Below are 18,250 nucleotides of genomic sequence, written 5' to 3'. Positions count from 1 at the left end.
AGCTTAAAAATAAGGTTGTTTCAAGTTAGCTTATTAACTGTTTATGAGGATAATTTATACTCTACATTTAAAAATATGATATTTGGGGTTTCTGGCTCAGCCAGAGGAGCATGCCAACTCTTGATCTGGGTGTCATGAGTTTAAGCCCCATGTTCGGTGTAGAGGTTACTTAAAATATGAATTAAAAAAAATAAAAATATGATCTCTAAGACTTATTTATCTCGATCATTACATTTGAAAGGAAGCATTTAGTTACTACATCAATGTAAATGAAAGATCAAATCCTCAGACTCTCTAGTCTTCCTGTCACTCAAAGATATTGCTGATTTTACTCAGACTCTGATTTTGGGCAGTTCCATGAGAAGGAGAAGACACTTGGTTTTCAGAGGAGCTACCTGAAGGCCACCATTCTGCATGAGGCTGAGTGAAATCCCCAAGAGTGATCCACTTCTCTTTCATGACCCAAGGGCTGAGGAGACAACTCAACAGCTCCCCCCACCCCAGTGGCAAGGAGCCATTTGCTGGTGTTACCTTGTAGAAGTAATTAGTAGCTTCTGTCATTTCTGAAAAATTGGTCTCAGAAAGTCCGGCTTCACCCAGAACTCTAATCTTCTCTTGAATTAGGGGCCTGTTGGGGAGAAAAGAGCTGCGGTGAATACAAGCTGCACAGAACCAGCGGGATTAAAAACAGATCACCCTCCTAGTTTTTATGGGACTGAGGCATGCTGTTTCACTTCTTTGGAGCGCTCAAGGTACAAACACCCAACCTAAAATATTTCTCTCTTCTGTAAACCAATTTAGCGTTTGCATCATTAGGTTCAAAATTCTTTCTACTGGAAGATGTGGAGAAAATAGATGTCTCATTACAACAAAATTCTGAACCTGGTGCTGAAAATGGACCCGCGGTTATGAGCTACCCAATGATCAAATCAACAAATCCAAAGATGTAGGAGTAGGGACAACCTACACATGTGACAGAAATGAGTAGTAGAAACTAATGAGGTAATCAAGAAACTTAGTATTAGGAAAGGGGTAAGTATGACTAGGAAGGAGCATTTGGAGACTTTTTGCTTAGGTAACAGACATGAACCCCAGGGTTGAAAAATTTTACCCTAGTTCTAAGGAAGCCCCATGTGGCCCAGGGTGAGCCACTTCCTCCCAGTGGTCAGCTGCAGCACTGTATGATGGCCTTATTTTACCGATACGTGCCATGAAGGAGCAGAGGGCAGTATGACCATGTCTCAGCAGAGTCTTCATAGCTGGGACGGAGTGTCTTACAAGCAAACCTGCACATTTACTTCTTCCCCCCTCCCTTGTCTCAGGACACTGGGAAAGGAGCCACATCCCCTTATCCCTCATGCACCCAGCAAGTCAAGAGTGAATGCTGTGAAGGAGGCCTGACATGGTCATGGTGGAAGTGGGAGGGCATTACTCCTGGGTCTTCTGCATGGGTCCCTGAAGACATCAGCAAGAGCAGAAGCAGTTAGGGAGCGAAGGAAATACATCACAGGCGTCAACCCTTGCTTAACCCCAGTGGCCAGCCATACCAGAGGTAGTCATCAGCTGTGCCTTTCGCCACGAGGTAGTGGATGCTCACAGAGCTCGACTGTCCGATTCGGTGCACCCGGTCCTCAGCCTGAAGCAGCACCTGTGAGGTACAGGGACCAGGATGTGTGCAGGCCAAGGCCTGAAGGGGCTGAGTCCACCACAGTAGGCAGTCCCCTGCCCCCAAGCCCACCACACCCTTCTTCCGAAAGGACTTCACTCCATGACCCAAGTCAGCAGGCTGAGAACCTCTACCTTCAAGGAAGCTGTCACCTAACATAAGAGAGAATCAAACAAAACTAAAGTTCTGGGGTAATCTAGAATCTATAGCCAGACAGCCAGGTGCCTCAAGGAACGAACGGCAAGCTCTGACCTGCCAGGAGGCTATGCTGAAGGGCAAATGAAGGAAGCCTGGCACATTTCCATTCTTCTTGCCATGTAAGAAACCATTACCTTGTAAATAAGCAAACATATCACAACCAAGGGAGAGGCCCTATATGATTAAGGGTAGTGTGGTTCTTTAATATGGCGGTAAGCCCTACAATAGAGAGGCCCTATATGATTAGGGGTAGTGTGGTTCTTTAATATGTAGGTAAGCCCTACAAAGCCCAAAAGCATTGTTTCCATCCCATATGCTTTCAGCCTAGAAGTCTACGTGCCCTATGTGTGGCCAGTGACATATATCTGCTATCACAGCTCTCTGCTCATCAGATGAGGCCAGTGGACACAAAGACCACGTTCAGGGAACACCCAGAAAGGTCGCCTGTCATGGCTGCATCGATTAAGCAGCTTGCAATGATTGCTAATAGACGGCACAGGCTGGAAGCCCAGAGGCCTGGGCTGGGGTTGCTGTAGCTGCAGGCTCCCCTTTGGGGATAGCTGTGCATGTGAGCTCTCTGTGCCCCAATTTCCCCTCAGAGGGAGGACTCCTAAGATTCCTTCCAGCCTTCTAAAACTTCAGTATTTCCTTCCATAACATGGAGTCGATACTCTTACTACTTAGGAGACTGCTGTGAAGATCTAATAAGTAGCCAACAGATATGCAAGGCTTCACTTCTTTTAAGACTGGTAACTGGGGGAAAAAAAAAAAAAAGACTGGTAATTGGGAAGTATAAAACATGTTTCTGAGGCCTAACAGAAACGGATGGAAGAAGACAAAACTGGTGCTAGGGAGAGTGCCCAGAGACCTACTCTGCCCAGACTGACGCTCTCGCTCCTTCTGCCCCACAGCCACACGCACACCCGGGGGATTCGAGTCCCCTGTGTCCCTTACCCCTGGATTCCAAAAGAGCTCAGCAAACACCACCAGGTCAGCCGAGGTGAAGGTGAGGCCCATGTTGGCAGCGGTGATGGACAGCACGGCCACAGCGTGCTTCTCGAACAGCTGGAACTGCTGGCACAGGTCCTCTCGGTCCGCCGAGGAGGTGGAGCCGTCGATGTGGATGTGTGGCACGTGCTGCAGGGACAAGGACGGGAAGTGAGGTGGGCTGCACCAGTGCCTGGGGCTCGGCAGGTGCGGCTCCGAGGACAGAGCCACGCTGCTGTTCTAACTCAGATCACGGGTCTGTCACTGCTTTCATGGCTTCTTGTCTTTTTGTTTCACATTGAGTTTTGTGTTGATGGGATTGTAGATGCACATTAGTTGAAGCAAAAATACAGAGATTCCTTGAACATCTGGCCCACTTTCTCCCAGTGGTAATATTTTGTTAAACTATAGTAAATCACAACCAGGATGCTGACTTTGATACAATGTACTGATCTCATGCCCATGTCCTCAGTTTTACTTAAACTCACATGTGTGTGTTCTACAGTGTTATCACTGTGGGTTTCCACGTTATCTCCTTCATAGTCAAGACACTGAACAGCTACAGGAGCCTGGCAGGCTTGGTCAGTACAACAAGCGACCTGATCTTGGGGTTGCAAGTTCAAGACCCATGTTTGGCATAGGGCTTACTTGAAAGAAACAGGAAAAAAACAGACACTGAACAGTTCTAACACCACAGGGATCCTTATAGCCACACCCACCTCCCTTTGCTTCCTGCCCCACTCCCAGGTCCCTTTCACTTTAAGAATGTTGTATCAAAAACAACAACAACAACAAAAGAATGTTGTATCAATGGAGTCATAGAGTGGGCGACCTTTTGGGATGGGCTTTTTTTCACTCAGCATCATTCCCTGGAGATCTAACCAGGGCACTGCAAGTGGTGGTGGCTCATTCCTTTCTTACTCCTGAGTAGTACTCTGTGGTGTGGATGTACCACAGCGTGGCCTTTCACCTCTGGAAGGACACATGGGTTGGTCCAGTTGGGGCTACAACAAATCAATCTGCGATGAACATTTGTATACAAGTTTCCATGTAAACACAAGTTTTCATGCCTCTGAGATGAATGCCAAGGAGCTGACTGCTGGGCTACTACATCTTCCTTACGTGTCTGATTTTTATTTTCTTTTAAGGGGCAATTATCTATTTTTTTTCCCCTAATGATAAAGACAAGCATTACAAAGGAAATACAAATATGGGGACTATTACCAATCTATTTTTGCCAGGCACTCTCTTCTCGATGTGTATAATAACATTTATTTATTTTTATTTTTTGAATTTTTATTTATTTTTATTTATTTATTTTTAAAAAGATTTCATTTATTTATTCATGAGAGACAGAGAGCAAGGCAGAGACACAGGCAGAGGGAGAAGCAGGCTCCCTGCATGGAGCCTGATGTGGGACTCGATCCCAGGACCCCGGGATCACGACCTGGGCCAAAGGTAAATGCTCAACCACTGAGCCACCCAGGTGACCCGTTTATGATAATTTTTAAACACAAAGTTTTATATCCTGCTTTTCTCCAATAAACATTATATTGTAAATAAACTAAACTATTAAAGTTTCCTAAAACATCATTTTTAATGTCCAAATAATATTTCATTATGTGGCAATAGTATAATTTATCCATTCAAGTATTTCTTCATATTTGGGAGATTCTTTTTGGTTTTTTAAAGATTTACTTATTTATTTGCCAGAGAGAGAGAGAATATGAGGGGGGAGAGGGGCAGAAGGAAAGGGAAAGAGAATCTTCAAGCAGACTCCTTGCTGAGAGCAGAGACCAACACAGGGCTGGATCTCACCACCCTGAGATCATGACCTGAGCCGAAACCAAGAGTCAGACACTTAACCGACTGAGCCACGCAGGCACCCCTGAGGGAGTCTTCATCTTCACTGATAAAGGATGGGCTGGCGAATGTCCACCAATGGGTGAAAGGATAAAAACCATGGTATATGCATATAACAGAGTACTTACTCAGCAGTAGGAGGAATGTACTGATGATACTTCAATAACATATATGAATCTCAAAATATGTTGAGAGAAACCAAATTTTAAAAAAAAAAGAGTACACACTGAATCATTCCTCATTTATATAAAGTTCTAAAAATGGAAATTAGAGTGACAGAACAGGTCTGTGGTGGCCTGGAGATGGGTGGGCAGGGAGAAACAGGAGGGATTACAAAGGCACAAGGAAACCCCTGGGGCCAACAGCCATATTCACTATGAGCTCAAACTCATGACCCTGAAATCACAACCAGAGCTGAGACCAAGAGTCAGATGCTTACCGACTGTGCCACCTGGGCGCACCTTTGAGGTCTCGATTCTTTTTTTTTTTTTCCAAAGATTTTACTTATTTATTCATGTGAGACACAGAGAGAGAGAGGCAGAGACATAGGCAGAGGCAGAAGCAGGCTCCCTGCTATATTCAAGAGATCCGAGGCAATTAATTGGAGAACTATCAAAGCATTAGAGTACAGTAGGGTGCTTAAATTCCATATAAGTATACTAAAATAAGTTGCTATTTTTATGTACCAGCTATAATTAGTAAATACACAATGGGAAAAAGATCAAGTTCAAAGCAACATAGAAAGTACCTAATAGTAACGTCATCAAGAAGAGCGTAGAAACCAATGAAGAACTGGAGAGACTTGGGCCATGCTCCAGTGCAAAAACTGTAAACATTGTGATCCTTCCCAAATGAATTTGTAGGTTTAGCTCAGTTCAAATAAAACTCCCAATTGGGCATTTTAAGGGAACTTCATATTATTATGCTACAGGAGTTTCAAAAAATAATCAGGAGAGATATCTAAGGCAACTTGAAAAAAGAACGAAGTTGATAGACTTGTACCTCCAGATATTAAAATCTATTATAAAACTCAGCCATGCAGGTCCAAAAACTGGTAGTCAGATGGGTGGAATAGAATGGATAGCTCTCTTTAGTATTAATAACTCTTTTTATATTCTCTTGAATATAGTGACAGCTCTGATTTTTCCTTTTCAATAATTATAGCTTTTAATTCCATTGGCTGGCAACCTGCATGACATCATATACAAAATTCAAACCCAGGCGGATTAATGAACCACCTCTAAAATTTTCAGGACAAAAAATTATAGGAGAAAATCTTTATGACCTTGAGGAGGGACAGATTTTTTAAATCATTCATAAAAATTAAAAACCACATAGGAAAAACTAATAAGCTGGAAATGTGTTTCAGTTGTAACAAGTAAAAATTAAACATTATGTTCACTAAAACTTCAACAAAATGAAAAAAAGTTAGCTAATATCCAGAATTTCAAAAGAGTATTTCCAAAGTGGTAAGAAACAAACAAACCATCTGACAGAGAAACAGGCAAAATATTTACAGAAGAGAGCCAGAAATCACCCATAAATATATTAAAGGATACAACTGTTAGTGGCAGTCAGGGAAATGCAAATTAAAATAAGAAAGAGCACAGATTTCATTTCACTATATTGGCAAAAGTTTAAAGTCTGATAATACTAAGTGTTAATGAGCATGCAGAAGAGCAGAAATTCCCAAATGCTGCTGGTGGGATTATAAATTTGAATTGCCAGCGTGGGGAGAAATATGGCAATACCTGGTAGAGTTGAAGATGGGACTATCCAATGGTTATGCAAGATCATGCCTGGACATGTCCACACATGCATATGCATATCTGTACTCATATAATAGCAAAACTGTAAATGAAATCCCATATCCATCACCAGGAGGATGGATAAACTGTGCCACAGTGACCCAGTGAGATACTATTCTGCAGTTATGGTGAATGAGCTAATAGCCGTAATACTACATGGAAAAATCTCAAAAATAACATTGAGCGAAAAGGTAAATTTCAGGATACTCCCATATGCTGCCATTTCTGTAAGTTAAAATACACATCTAAGAGAAGACCATATATGAAGAATATGTACTTTTGAAGTAAAGTATGACAACGTGGAGGGAAGGACTGGGGACAGTGGTTACATCTGGGGAGGAGGACAGAGAATGAATTCAAGGGCTGCTGAGGGGCCTAAGTATGGTATTACTTAAAATATACACTTTGAAATAAATACAGCAAAATATTTAATTTATTTTATATAAAAATTAAAATAAGGTGCCTGCTGTATGTTTCTCTGTCCTCATCTCTATGTTTGAAATGTGACAGGGGTGCCTGGGTGGCTCAGTTGGTGAAATGAACAGTTCTTGATTTTGGCTTGAGCCATGACCTCAGAGTAATGGGATCGAGCCCTGTCTCAGGCTCTGTGCTCAGATTCTATTTCTCTCTCTCCCTCTGCCCCTCCCCCACTGCTCATATGCATGCTCTCTCTCTCTCTCTAAAAAAAAAAAAAAAAAGAATCATTACATAAAATGTAATAAAAGATGAAGAAAGTCAAAAAGCAATTTATGGTCCAACTTTCACCAAAAATGAAAAGGGAGATGAAAATATGTGTTTCACTTTTCTAATTCTACAAGCTAGTGATGATTGGGCAGCATTTCCATGTGACGCGTTACAACTTCACAAGTTTTGTTTCTTAATTTGATGTGTTTAGTTTTTTTTTTGTTTTTGTTTTTTGATGTGTTTAGTTTTAATGAACATCCTTGGAAATCTTTCTAGGTATTTTTCTAATAATAATAATAATAATAATAATAATAATAATAATAATAATAAAAATAGTAATAATGGCCATAAAACTCCGTACTGAAGTCTACACACTGCCAGGTATGATTATTAAAGCCACTTTGACGGTAATAAGAACAAAGGAAGAGAGGAGATATCCATATAAATACTTGTTTCCACACAAGAGAATTTCTGCTACTTCCTCTCTTGACCATCTTGTAATTACTACTTAGAGTCAGGAAAGATCCACTGGGAGATGTTGTTAAAGCGAGGCTCCGGGGTTATCTATAGGGACCAGGGAAGAAGTTAAAGGACACTGCTGGGAAGTATTTGGACTCCACTGTGCTTTTACAAGCAAGACAGCTTCTTCAGAAAGTCTGGAAACATGGTCTCACTTCTTTGGTTCAGATCTGTCCTCAACCTGCTCAGAACAACTCAGCAGCCGCCACACAAACTACAGAAGCATTGTATGTTGAATTTCGAAGGGAGCTTACCTTTTTCTCAAGCTCTCTTGTAACTGCACTCAGGACTATCTTATGGTGCGCGAACACCAGAAACTTCTCTCTTCCACTTTCCAGGAGGTCCAGGATATATTCACTGCATTTGACAACAACAGCACAATAAATTAAACATCTGCTTATCCAGCTGAAAGGACTCCACTGCATCTTTAGAAGACTCCTTTGAGGCAGCTCCCCCCCCCCATTTCCCTCCCTTTCTCTGAAAGCTGACCTCTGGCCTACCCCTCAGGCTAGGTCACCTGAATAGAAGGAGCAAAATTAGGAGCTGCGGGGAAGCCACCTGGTGCCACCTCCAAGAAGAGTTCTTCCATTTTTTAAGTCCTCTCCCATAAGCAAATAAATCCAAGTATCGTTACGTTTTATGTGTCTCTGATATGTTACTGAGACTTTCTTACTCTCGGGGATCACAGAAGATAATTAACAGTTTTCACTTTTGCTGTAATGTGTTTTCAATACGAACCGAAATGCCGTCTAAGATCTGAAAATGCCTAGGCAGGGGATTAGGAGATTCCTGACAGTAATCAAATTTCTGGAAGTGTATTACTGAAACATTAAGTAATAGTACTGAAGAGACAGTCTGGGAACGCTCCCCAGGTCCCTCACACAGTGGACAGCAAGGACCCATGGTTATGTCAGTAGTAAGGGAATTTTTTTTTTTCTGAGGCAAGGGAAGATGGAGTGAAGAGCCTTATTTGCTTGCTCTTTATTCTCCCCTTGATTTACTTTTCTCCTCCATCACTGTTTTTTCTTGATTTCCCACCCCCACCGTTAGCCATGGCCCAGAAGGCTGGCAGCTACCCCGGGAGCTGTTGGAGGTGGAGGGTATCACCCCAGCAGCAGCCTCTGTGGCTTCCCGGAGATTTATGCCCTGCAGAGGGTTCACAAGCCCAGGACAGGTCACTGTTCCCACAAGTGAAACGGGAAGGTGAGTCTCCCTAGACACAAACAGTAGGTCCAGGATATATTCACTGCATTTGGCAAAAAGGACTTACTCTGCCTGAGGCCACCCTCACCCATGGGGGTGTCTGGGCACCAGAGAGACACTGTCCTCCTTGGAGAAGGACAAATCTCAAAGGTTTCCTGTCAGGCAGGTGGTGACCTGGCCTCTAAGCATCTAAGAATTATTTTCAAGCACCACTATGGCCAACCAGGGAATGGATTTGAGTTCAACTTGTGAATAGCTGGTACTAATAGAATCTACTTTAATTAGTTTGAGAGATATAAAATTTGCCATGATATAAGCAAGAAAGTTTATTGCTACAGCATCAGAAAGTCACAAGGCCATAAAATCAAGTTGGACAGCTCATTAACAACTGCGGGTCCTGGTTTTCCTAATTCCTCTCTTCCCTCTACATCTCAGATGTGGTTTTTTTTATTTCTATCCTTTCCATGTCCCTACGTTACCAGGCTGGAAATAATCTGCCTACCACAATACCACTGGCTTTTATATCAAAAGATGCCCATTAAAATTAAAACAAACAAACAGCAGCAAAAAAGGGAAGAAAAACAATTAGCAGAGGAAATTTGGGTTTCAAGATTTATAATCTAATTTCCACTTACTAGTTGTGTGACTCTGAGACCCAGAGATATACATGAGATTTACCCCATTACTGCATTTTAAAAATGAGGCCAATTTGACTTACTTGACTGATCTTACAAAGAGGCTGGAAGTGTGAAATGAGTTAGCAGATGTCAAAACTGGTTGGAAATTAGAAAGCACTATAGATTGATCACGGAATCTTGAAAAAGTATGCAGGCGCCCCTCCCCCGCCAAATATGGTTGAAATAATAACCCCCGAGGGGAGGTTGTCATGAGATGAGACTTTGGGAAGTGATAAGGTCACACAGGCAGAGTCCCCATGAATGAAATCAACATCCTGATCAGAGGACCCCCCCGACCCCCACAAAGAGCACCCTCGCCCCTTCTGTCACGGGAGGACACGGAGAAGACGGCTGTCTGCAAGCCAGGAAGTGGGCCCTCACCAGACGCTACATTTGCTGGTGCCTTGATCTTGGGACTTCTGAGCCTCTAGAAGCGTAAGAAATAAACTTCTGTTGTTCAAGCCACCCTACCTAAAACGAGGCAGTACCAAAGTCTGTTTATGAGGTGGTGGAATGGCCAGATTTAACATTTCTAAGCAAATGGATGGTTCTGGGCCCAGCACTCCACAGACCCTGAATTTTGTAGGTTATGAGCGGAGAAGAGCGAGGGAAAAGGATCACACCCTTGCCATCTGTTACTCAGCAGCTTGTGAGAAATGGGCTGGTGGGGGCAATTCTGAGGAGTTTCTGAGAGGTAAGTTTCCAGGTTGTAAAACCACATCTGGAGTTCATTAGTCTCCTAACAGTCTCATAAATGAAAAGGGCAGCGCCCCGAGGGTGAGGAGAGCTGGCCAACATTCAGCAGTCTTTCTGGGGTGAGTAGGGGAAATCTTAGATTGGAAGAATGTGGGGAACTCACTCTCTTACCGCATTTCGGGGTACAGAGGGAGAGGCCGGAGAGACTGGGGGGTCTGGAGGCTGAGTGAGAGGGTGGGGTAGGCTGTGTATATCTCAATTTATCCACAGATCTTGGTCCTCACAGCCAAGCTGGCACCGCTCAACCCACGCTAAATTCATTTTCATTGTAATTAAATCACTTGGACCATTATCCTGCCAGAGTCTCACATGAATGTTAAACAATAAAAAATCAGGCAAATGCACGTCATGAGAATTGCCTCAAGTTTCTACCACAGTGAATATGTGAACATGAGTGGGTTTTTCCTTTCTTTAAGAAAGGCAGACAATTTTTCAAGCCACTGAATACATTTAAGAATAGGAATTATGACTTCAGCCTTAGTTTATAAGACGGAAGGAAAACTAAGTGTGACAATGGCCACTTGCCCATATCTTTTGAACAAACTTTGACAGTTGCCTTTTTATGTAGGTGAATAATGGCTGAGACTTCATGTCTTTGGAAAATACCAGAGAATCCCCATAGGGCAGCCTTCCTGGTCTTCTGTGAAACCCCGACCTTGTGTCTACAGGCAAGTGACCAAAGGTTTCCTACCAAGGGGAAAAGTTCCCTTTAGCGTTTGGTCAGTCCTGCCCTCCTCTAAGTGGCAGCAGTGCCAGCTTACCTGGTTAAGACAGGATCTCTCGAGGACCGCACACTCAGGCTAGCAGTGCCCCAGTGACCGGCCTGCTTATGCCCCACGGGTGATGAGGCTACGCTGCCCTGAACTCTGTACTGAAGGCAGCTGTAATCCTAGTCTCTGATCATTTCTTGCAGAGCACTGAAACTGTTCTGGTGGATTAAGGTAACAGGTGCTTCTTTTTAAAGATGAGAGAGAGACAGAGTGGGAGAGAGAAGTCGACACTTGGTGGCCACTTACATGACAGATGGGATTTTAGCTTCAGCTGTTCTGTTGAAGAAGAGAAGGAGAGCTTCTTTCTGCTGCTGTTTCTGTGGAAAGAGAAGTCTGGGGTTTAAAGTCTCCCACTCTGTGAACCCGGGGGTAAGCTGACATAATTACCACCGCTCTGAGCTTGACAAATCCTAACACCCGTTTTCAGAGCTGGGAGACCCTGACTCATCCACTCAGTTTGGCCAAGCTGTGGGAACTGTAGAGACTCCATAGTTTGTCATCGGACACGTGGCATGGTAGGTACCCTATCACCTCCGAGGAACTGCCGTGAACAGCCAGTGAGACCAGGAACATGAGAGCCCCCGGGAAAGGTGTCAGGCAGGGTTCCCCCATCCACACAGGCTCACGTGATCAGCTGAAATGCACCGCCCCCCTTGGGAAGCTGTGTGAACCACGTCCTACAGTCTGCTTACAACTTGTTCCTTTTTGCCTCCCCCTTTTCCTCTGCCACATTGTGTCCATACCCAGATGACCAAGCTTACTCTGGTCCAAGACTTACTGAATCAATTCCAACTGACCCCAACTAGTCTATTCTAGTATCATCTCAAAACGGCCATTCACATGTTTTTTGGCCTCACTCCCACATAAGGTCACCGACCTCCTAGGAGAAGAAACCATGTTTTCTTTATAGTTGGCATCTAAATAAATATTAATCGAGAATGCTAGCACAGGAGAGGCACAATATAGTTTCATCATATTATGAGATAACATTTACCATCACTCTGGGTCCCCAGAGATGACAGACACTCTTACCATCACTCTGGGGTGGCCCTCTCCTTCCACTGGCTAGAATGGATTACAGATGCTCCTAGATTTTTTTGTGCCCAGGCCCCGTGAGGCCAGTGACCGACACAATAGCTTCTTCAGGTAACAAAGAAGTGACCCCACAGTAATAACATCCATGGCCCTGACTTGTTAGTAACTCAGGAAAGCGGCCACAGCCTGGCTGTACCTCAAACAATCGACACCACAGACGGTGGGACAAGCTGCCTGGTCAAAACAGCTTCCTGCCCCTTATCAGTATCTTTCCTCTAGGGCTTGATGAGAAAGAAGGACGATAACCTGGGGATGGGGGGGTTGGGCACTGACAGGGGAGCAGGGCCATGTCACTGTTGTGGCAGTGGTGGCCACCGTCCCTTCTGCCTTGTGACACAGGTCCAACTGAACCAACTTCCTGAGAACTCTAGTTGGAGATGCGACTCCAAGATGGTGTGTCTTCAACCTTCTCAGCTATAGACCCAGCGTAGACTCTGATGAAGCTCTGGACACACACCTTTCGCTTCTGGACAAAGAGCTCACAGGCGTCCTGAGGTCCATTCACATCCCCTCAAAGGGTCCCTTGCGGCAGGCCAAGCCCTCTAACATAATATAGACCCTGGCAGGATACGCCAAAGGGACAGAGCCGGACTTCCAGGCGCTGACCACCTCACCCGCTGTGGGCCTGCCTCAAGCAGACGGCACCCTAGTTGTCCTGGCTTCACGCTGACTCCCGTGCCCTTTGGAGACCCCCACTGCTCCTGTCAGGTCCTTCCTTCCATTCCCACTCACTCACTCCACACCTGCTAAGCAGAGGGGGAAAGCAGAACATGGACATGTGGCAGGGAGCACTCTGAGAAACCTTGCCTATTTGAGACTGGCCACCAGGAGCTGATGAGGTGTGGGGAGCAAACATTTTTATCACACTTGGTTTTGGGGGTTGGTCCACTGGGCACCTGCAGGGATGACCACCCATGCACCCCAAAGCCTGCCAAGGGCGCCTATCCATCCCCATGTCCCAACGACTCACTCCTTCACATCCACCAAAGCCCTACGTAAACTGCTTTCTCAGTGTCGTTACTTAGAAGACTGAGCTGAAATACCCCAAACCTCCAACTCAAAATGACGCAAAATTGTAATACGGCCTTGGGACAATAACACCTACAGTGCTTTAAAACAACACTTAAGGGCAGCCCGGGTGGCTCAGCAGTTTAGTGCTGCCTTCGGCCCGGGGTATGATCCTGGAGGCCTGGGATCGAGTCCCACGTTGGGCATCCTGCATGGAGCCTGCTTCTTCCTCTGCCTGTGTCTCTGCGTCTTTCTCTCTGTGTGTCCCTCATAAATAAATAAATAAATAAAATCGAAAAAAAATAAAATAAAACAACACTTAACAGCACAGAAAAATGTTCATGATGTGGTTTTGTAAACTGTTTTCTTCCCTACCTGATAGATGTTTACAGGGTACCCATTCATCTTTTAAAAATGTTATTTATATCTGTAAATTATATATATATTTATATGTATGTATACATAAATATTTTCAAGCAAAATACATGTACATTTTACAGAAAAATGACTCAAATGATACATGGCAAAATTTTATGATATAAAAGATGAGTAATTCTTCTTTACAGCATAGTACTAAGAAACACTAAATTGATGTTATTTTTAAGAACTTTTCTACAGTATTTTTAATGCAGGAGAGATCAAGAGTTTGATCTTAAGAAAGGCCCAAACCTCTCCAAAACGGAGTAGACACAATACTAGTCCTTTAATGATCTTCCTTCTTTTGCCAGTCGTGGGCCAGGAAATTTTAAATAACCTGCATTCTTTGTTCCCGGACTTTTACTAAATTAGATCCACTGGGGTTTTGAATTTATTATTTTTTTTAATGTTGGAATTAGAATGTATTGTCAAACGGCAGAAGGGTGAACTGATACTGTCACCGGGAAGTCTGCACGGACTTGTTCCATTTTTCTGCTCCTGGTCTTGCTGATCAAAAAATTACTATAGACAAAAGAGGATTAGAGTCAGCTTTTCTTAGCCTGTGAAGAGATATCTATTATTTCAGCTGAAAATAAGAAAAAGCTTTCCTTGTACATTATATTTTATAAATGGGCTGCTTTGCCTTGGCTTCTGTGATTTAAAGCTTTTTAAAAAATGGCTTCTCCCACAGGGGAAGACGTGAGGGAGCAAAGAATCACTTCTTGATAGGTTGGCAGTGCTTTGCTGGAACCACCATAATGCACAGCATGCAGGGAAACTTCGTGCTACAAGTAACTTAAAAGTGGGAGGGGCGACGTTCTTAGACTCACAGGCCATCCTTACTTGCCTAAGACCATAAAACCACAATCCCCCATTTTAACTTTTTCAACTCAGGATTTGGAAGAGATGTCAATGGCCACCTGGTCCCACTCCCGGCTGACACTGGCTCCCCTTCCTGAATTAAGGGAGGGTATTGCCTTGGACCAGATCCACAGTTGCCAGATGTACCACATAAGTGGCTTTGGAGTAAGAAAGCTTCTGGCAGTCTAAAGGGCCAAGCTCCTAAGTTCATTTTCTTCTTGAATGTTCCATCATAAAAATGAATTTACGTTAAAGAACAGAAAAGGGAACCAATTTATCAAGGATTTATCTTGTTATGGGAAAGAATCTAGTATCTGGCCTCAGCGTCTTACTGCAGGTCATCTGTACCAACTCAATTTCTCTCTTTTAGGGACAAACTCCTAATTTTCCTAAGATGCCAAGGAAACAAAGCAACTCCCAAGCACTGGACCTGAGAAGAGCTCTAGGTTCTTTCTCTGCTGGATTCTTGAATTACACTGCAGCCTAGGTTTTGCATAATTTGCACAACAGTGTTAAGACTCTGGGGTGAAGAAGTAGGGAGACCAATCACCCAACAGGATGGACTCAGAGCAACTGACACAGCCCTTAGGTACATTTCCAGCACCAGGCATATGAGGCAAGTCATGACTCCCCTCTTTAGGCAAGAAGATATTAAAACATCCCAAAGAACTTAAGGGATTTACACAGCTACTGCAAGTTATAAAAATACCCAACATTCCTGATTTCCATAGTTTAGCCTACTAAATTTCACATTATTGCCTGTGAACTCAGAAATCAAAACTCCAAGCTGCATCTGAAATCATCTTTAGAAAGAGCCCCCTAAAGTAAGGCGAGGGACTACATAACCTGGCAACAAAATTCTCAAATGTTATTAAATCTTGCTGCACTAAGTTAAAAATTCCCATACTTCTTTTTCTCTTTAGCCATATTGCACAATTTACAGTTGCCCCTTGGCCACTCAATGCGCTGTCCCTCCTCGATTCAAATGCCCACTGACCACTTTTTCTGTTGTCTACATGGGCTGTTCTCTGCCTGGTTTGAGAGGGGGACCAGGTACAGGTGAAGAGGTTCTCTGGGAGAATTCCACGAAATACCGATAGGCTTACTTCCACCACACACACGAGGAACTAAAACGCAGAACATAAACACTCAGATCTTTGCACCTAAAAACATCCTACATCTGAATTTTCCCATTAATATATTTGCCATACTTGTTCATTGGTTTTCTTGCTGGCAGAATTCACTCGTGGGCAGCAGTTAGTAGACATTAAAGATTTAAGAGAATTGTAAGAAAAAGCTTAAAACTGAGAAAGAGAATTTCCACTCAGGGGTGCCTGGGTGGCTCAGTCTGTTGAGCAGCTGACTCTTGATTTTGGCTCAGGTCTTGTGAGATCAAGCTCCATGATGGGCTCTGCACTCAGTGAGTCTGCTTCCAATTCTCATTCTACTTCTCCCTCTGTGCCTGCCCCCAGCATGCTCTCCTTCTCTAATAAGTAAATAAATAAATAATAAATAAATCTTAAAAATGGGGGGGGGGGGAGATTTCCATTCACTGAATTTTTACCTCTAGAAATCGGAAAAAGCTAACTGACAGTGAATTTAGTAACAGAGCATCTGCTTCTGCTCATGTTCCGCTGAAATACAGGTGGAGGACCATTGGTCTGTATGTGTATCCACATCGATGTTAGAGAACTTTGTTGGAAAAGCCACAGCAAAAAGATTATGGCTGCTCATTTCCTCCAGACTACCCAGATTATTACATACATGTACAGCAGAAATTAAATACAGCTCAACAACATACTACACTCTTGTTTCTTAAGAGTTACCCACTGGTCTTACTCTTAATGTGGTAAAATAACACACACAAAAAAAAACATGCATCGGTCTCTTGTCATTCCTATTTATTTTGTGCTCTCCCAGAAGGCTGGGATCTCATCTTGATCTAAGTTTCTTTATGCAGGATAATAACAAGCCCAGATAATGCTTTATGATAATGTCAAAAAATGTCAACGACTGTTATTTTCTTGGCAATGAAAACTGCAGGGTTTTATCCCAAAAGGACAGAAGTGGAGCTGGTGTAAATTATTTTACAGCACTTAGCGCAGTGTGACACTAAAGGCAGATAGGAAAGTGTTTTGAAAAGATAAAACCAACATAGTGGAAAGACCTTAAAATATAGGGGTAACAGGCTCGGTTACAGCCTCAGGTCTGCCATGGAGCCACTGTAAGACTGAGTAAATCACATTCTCTGCGGGCCTTAGTTTCCCTTTCTGTAAAATGGGGATGCCAACTTCTTGCCAACCGTAAGTAACTGTTAATAAGGATTAAGGGTTAAGAGGATTTGAAAACTCTACTTTTGTCATATGTCAATTTGTTATTTGGACTAAAAGAGGGTTAACATACGCATCAAATACACCTAGAACTAGCTTCTGTTACTAGACTAACAGTTACTAGACATTCTCAAAATATACTAAATAAATATAAATCTCAACTCTCTTTGAGGGATTCAGAACATACATCACCATTCTGCAGTTGCTATGGGGTTTATTTTTATGACCAACTGTCAACAGTGATCTGATCTACACGTGTATAAAACCACAAATTAGTAAGAGATTTTGGAAGCAGACAAGGTAGGCTGAGAAATGGCATGGGCTCAGCGTCCTTGCCCAGGAGCGTGGGAAGAGGTCACAGCCCAGCAAGCTCAGAGAACCCTGGGTAACCCCTGCAGGCCCACTCCCGAGAAGGAACAGCTCAAATTCCCAATCCCCATCTCAAGCCCCAGACTCACAGTTTTGTCCATGGTGGTCATTTCCTTGGCCGCGGCGTCCAGGGCGGCTCTGGCCCTGGTGCTGATCCGGCCGGGGACAATGATGACCATCTTGCGCTGCTTGGGTGGGAGCTGAGCGAGGACATCACACTTGAGGCGTCGCAGCATGACCGCTTCCTCCAGGAGGAGCTTCAGCTCGCCCAGGTTGGAGGAGCCCGAATAGTCCCATCCCCAGGGCTGCTGTGGAGAGAGAACCAGGCCACAGTGCCCGTTAGGTTCTCCCAGGGTCACGTTAACCAGGGTGGGACCTCAACCTGCTCACAACTTTCTCTTCCCGTGGCTTTGCTCAGAGAACTTCAAGTGGCTCTAAAGGATGAATAAAACCTCATAGGATAGAGATGGGAACAAAGAAGGAAAAGAGAAAAAGAAAGTCAGGAATAAAGCAACTAAAAACCACTATCTCGGCATTCTACATGCCAAACTTCCGAGCAGCAAATGCAAGATGCTGAGAGGGCTGGTGTCCGTTACATTTAAAATCAAACAAGACACTCAGCTTGTCAGACTATTCCTGTATTCTAAACAATGAAATCACATCTTCCCTGGGGCTTATCCTAGAGTCCACTGCACATTGTAACAAGTCCCGTGTTCAGTAATATCTCTGCTTGAGGAGATGCATTGAGATTTAAGAGGCTGCTGTTCATTTAAAACAGGCTATCCCGGCACGGCCGGGAGCAGTGAGATGAACGCAGCGTTGCTGCAGTTGGTGGAACTAAAGGGAGGAATCCAAAGCACAAGCTTTTGCCAGCCTGGCTGAGACCAGAGGCAGGTTTCATGGTACCCAAGCGGTCCTTCATAAAAATGGTTTCTTCACTTTGTAGTTCATGGGAGGCAATGAGCAAGAATATCTATTCCCGGTCCCACAACTAGAGAAGATGTCAAAATGAAAACCGTACCCTTCACTAACACTTACT

The 18,250-nt window shown here is 43.8% G+C and overlaps 1 protein-coding gene across 5 annotated transcripts in view; it reads right to left on the bottom strand.

Moving 5' to 3' along the window:
* The window catches only part of SMARCAL1 (SWI/SNF related, matrix associated, actin dependent regulator of chromatin, subfamily a like 1), a 63,711-nt gene that overhangs the window by 11,773 nt on the left and 33,688 nt on the right, over positions 1–18,250 (bottom strand). For all 5 annotated transcript variants that reach the window (XR_005985028.1, XR_005985026.1, XR_005985027.1 and 2 more), the window contains exons 11-16: positions 17,301–17,519; positions 11,378–11,448; positions 7,980–8,082; positions 2,819–3,001; positions 1,548–1,648; positions 532–628 (exon numbers count right to left, since the gene is read on the bottom strand). Coding sequence is in view for 2 of the 5 variants with exons in the window: in XM_041737297.1 (XP_041593231.1) it covers positions 532–628; positions 1,548–1,648; positions 2,819–3,001; positions 7,980–8,082; positions 11,378–11,448; positions 17,301–17,519 (774 nt within the window). In the remaining 3 variants the exon portion in view is untranslated. The remainder of the gene's footprint in view (positions 1–531; positions 629–1,547; positions 1,649–2,818; positions 3,002–7,979; positions 8,083–11,377; positions 11,449–17,300; positions 17,520–18,250) is intronic.

This window comes from Vulpes lagopus, chromosome 22 (assembly GCF_018345385.1).
Source record: "Vulpes lagopus strain Blue_001 chromosome 22, ASM1834538v1, whole genome shotgun sequence".
In the NCBI taxonomy this organism is placed as follows: Eukaryota; Metazoa; Chordata; class Mammalia; order Carnivora; family Canidae; genus Vulpes; species Vulpes lagopus.
Note: the sequence above shows the minus strand (reverse complement) of the source record. Positions and strands in the feature narration are given on the sequence as shown.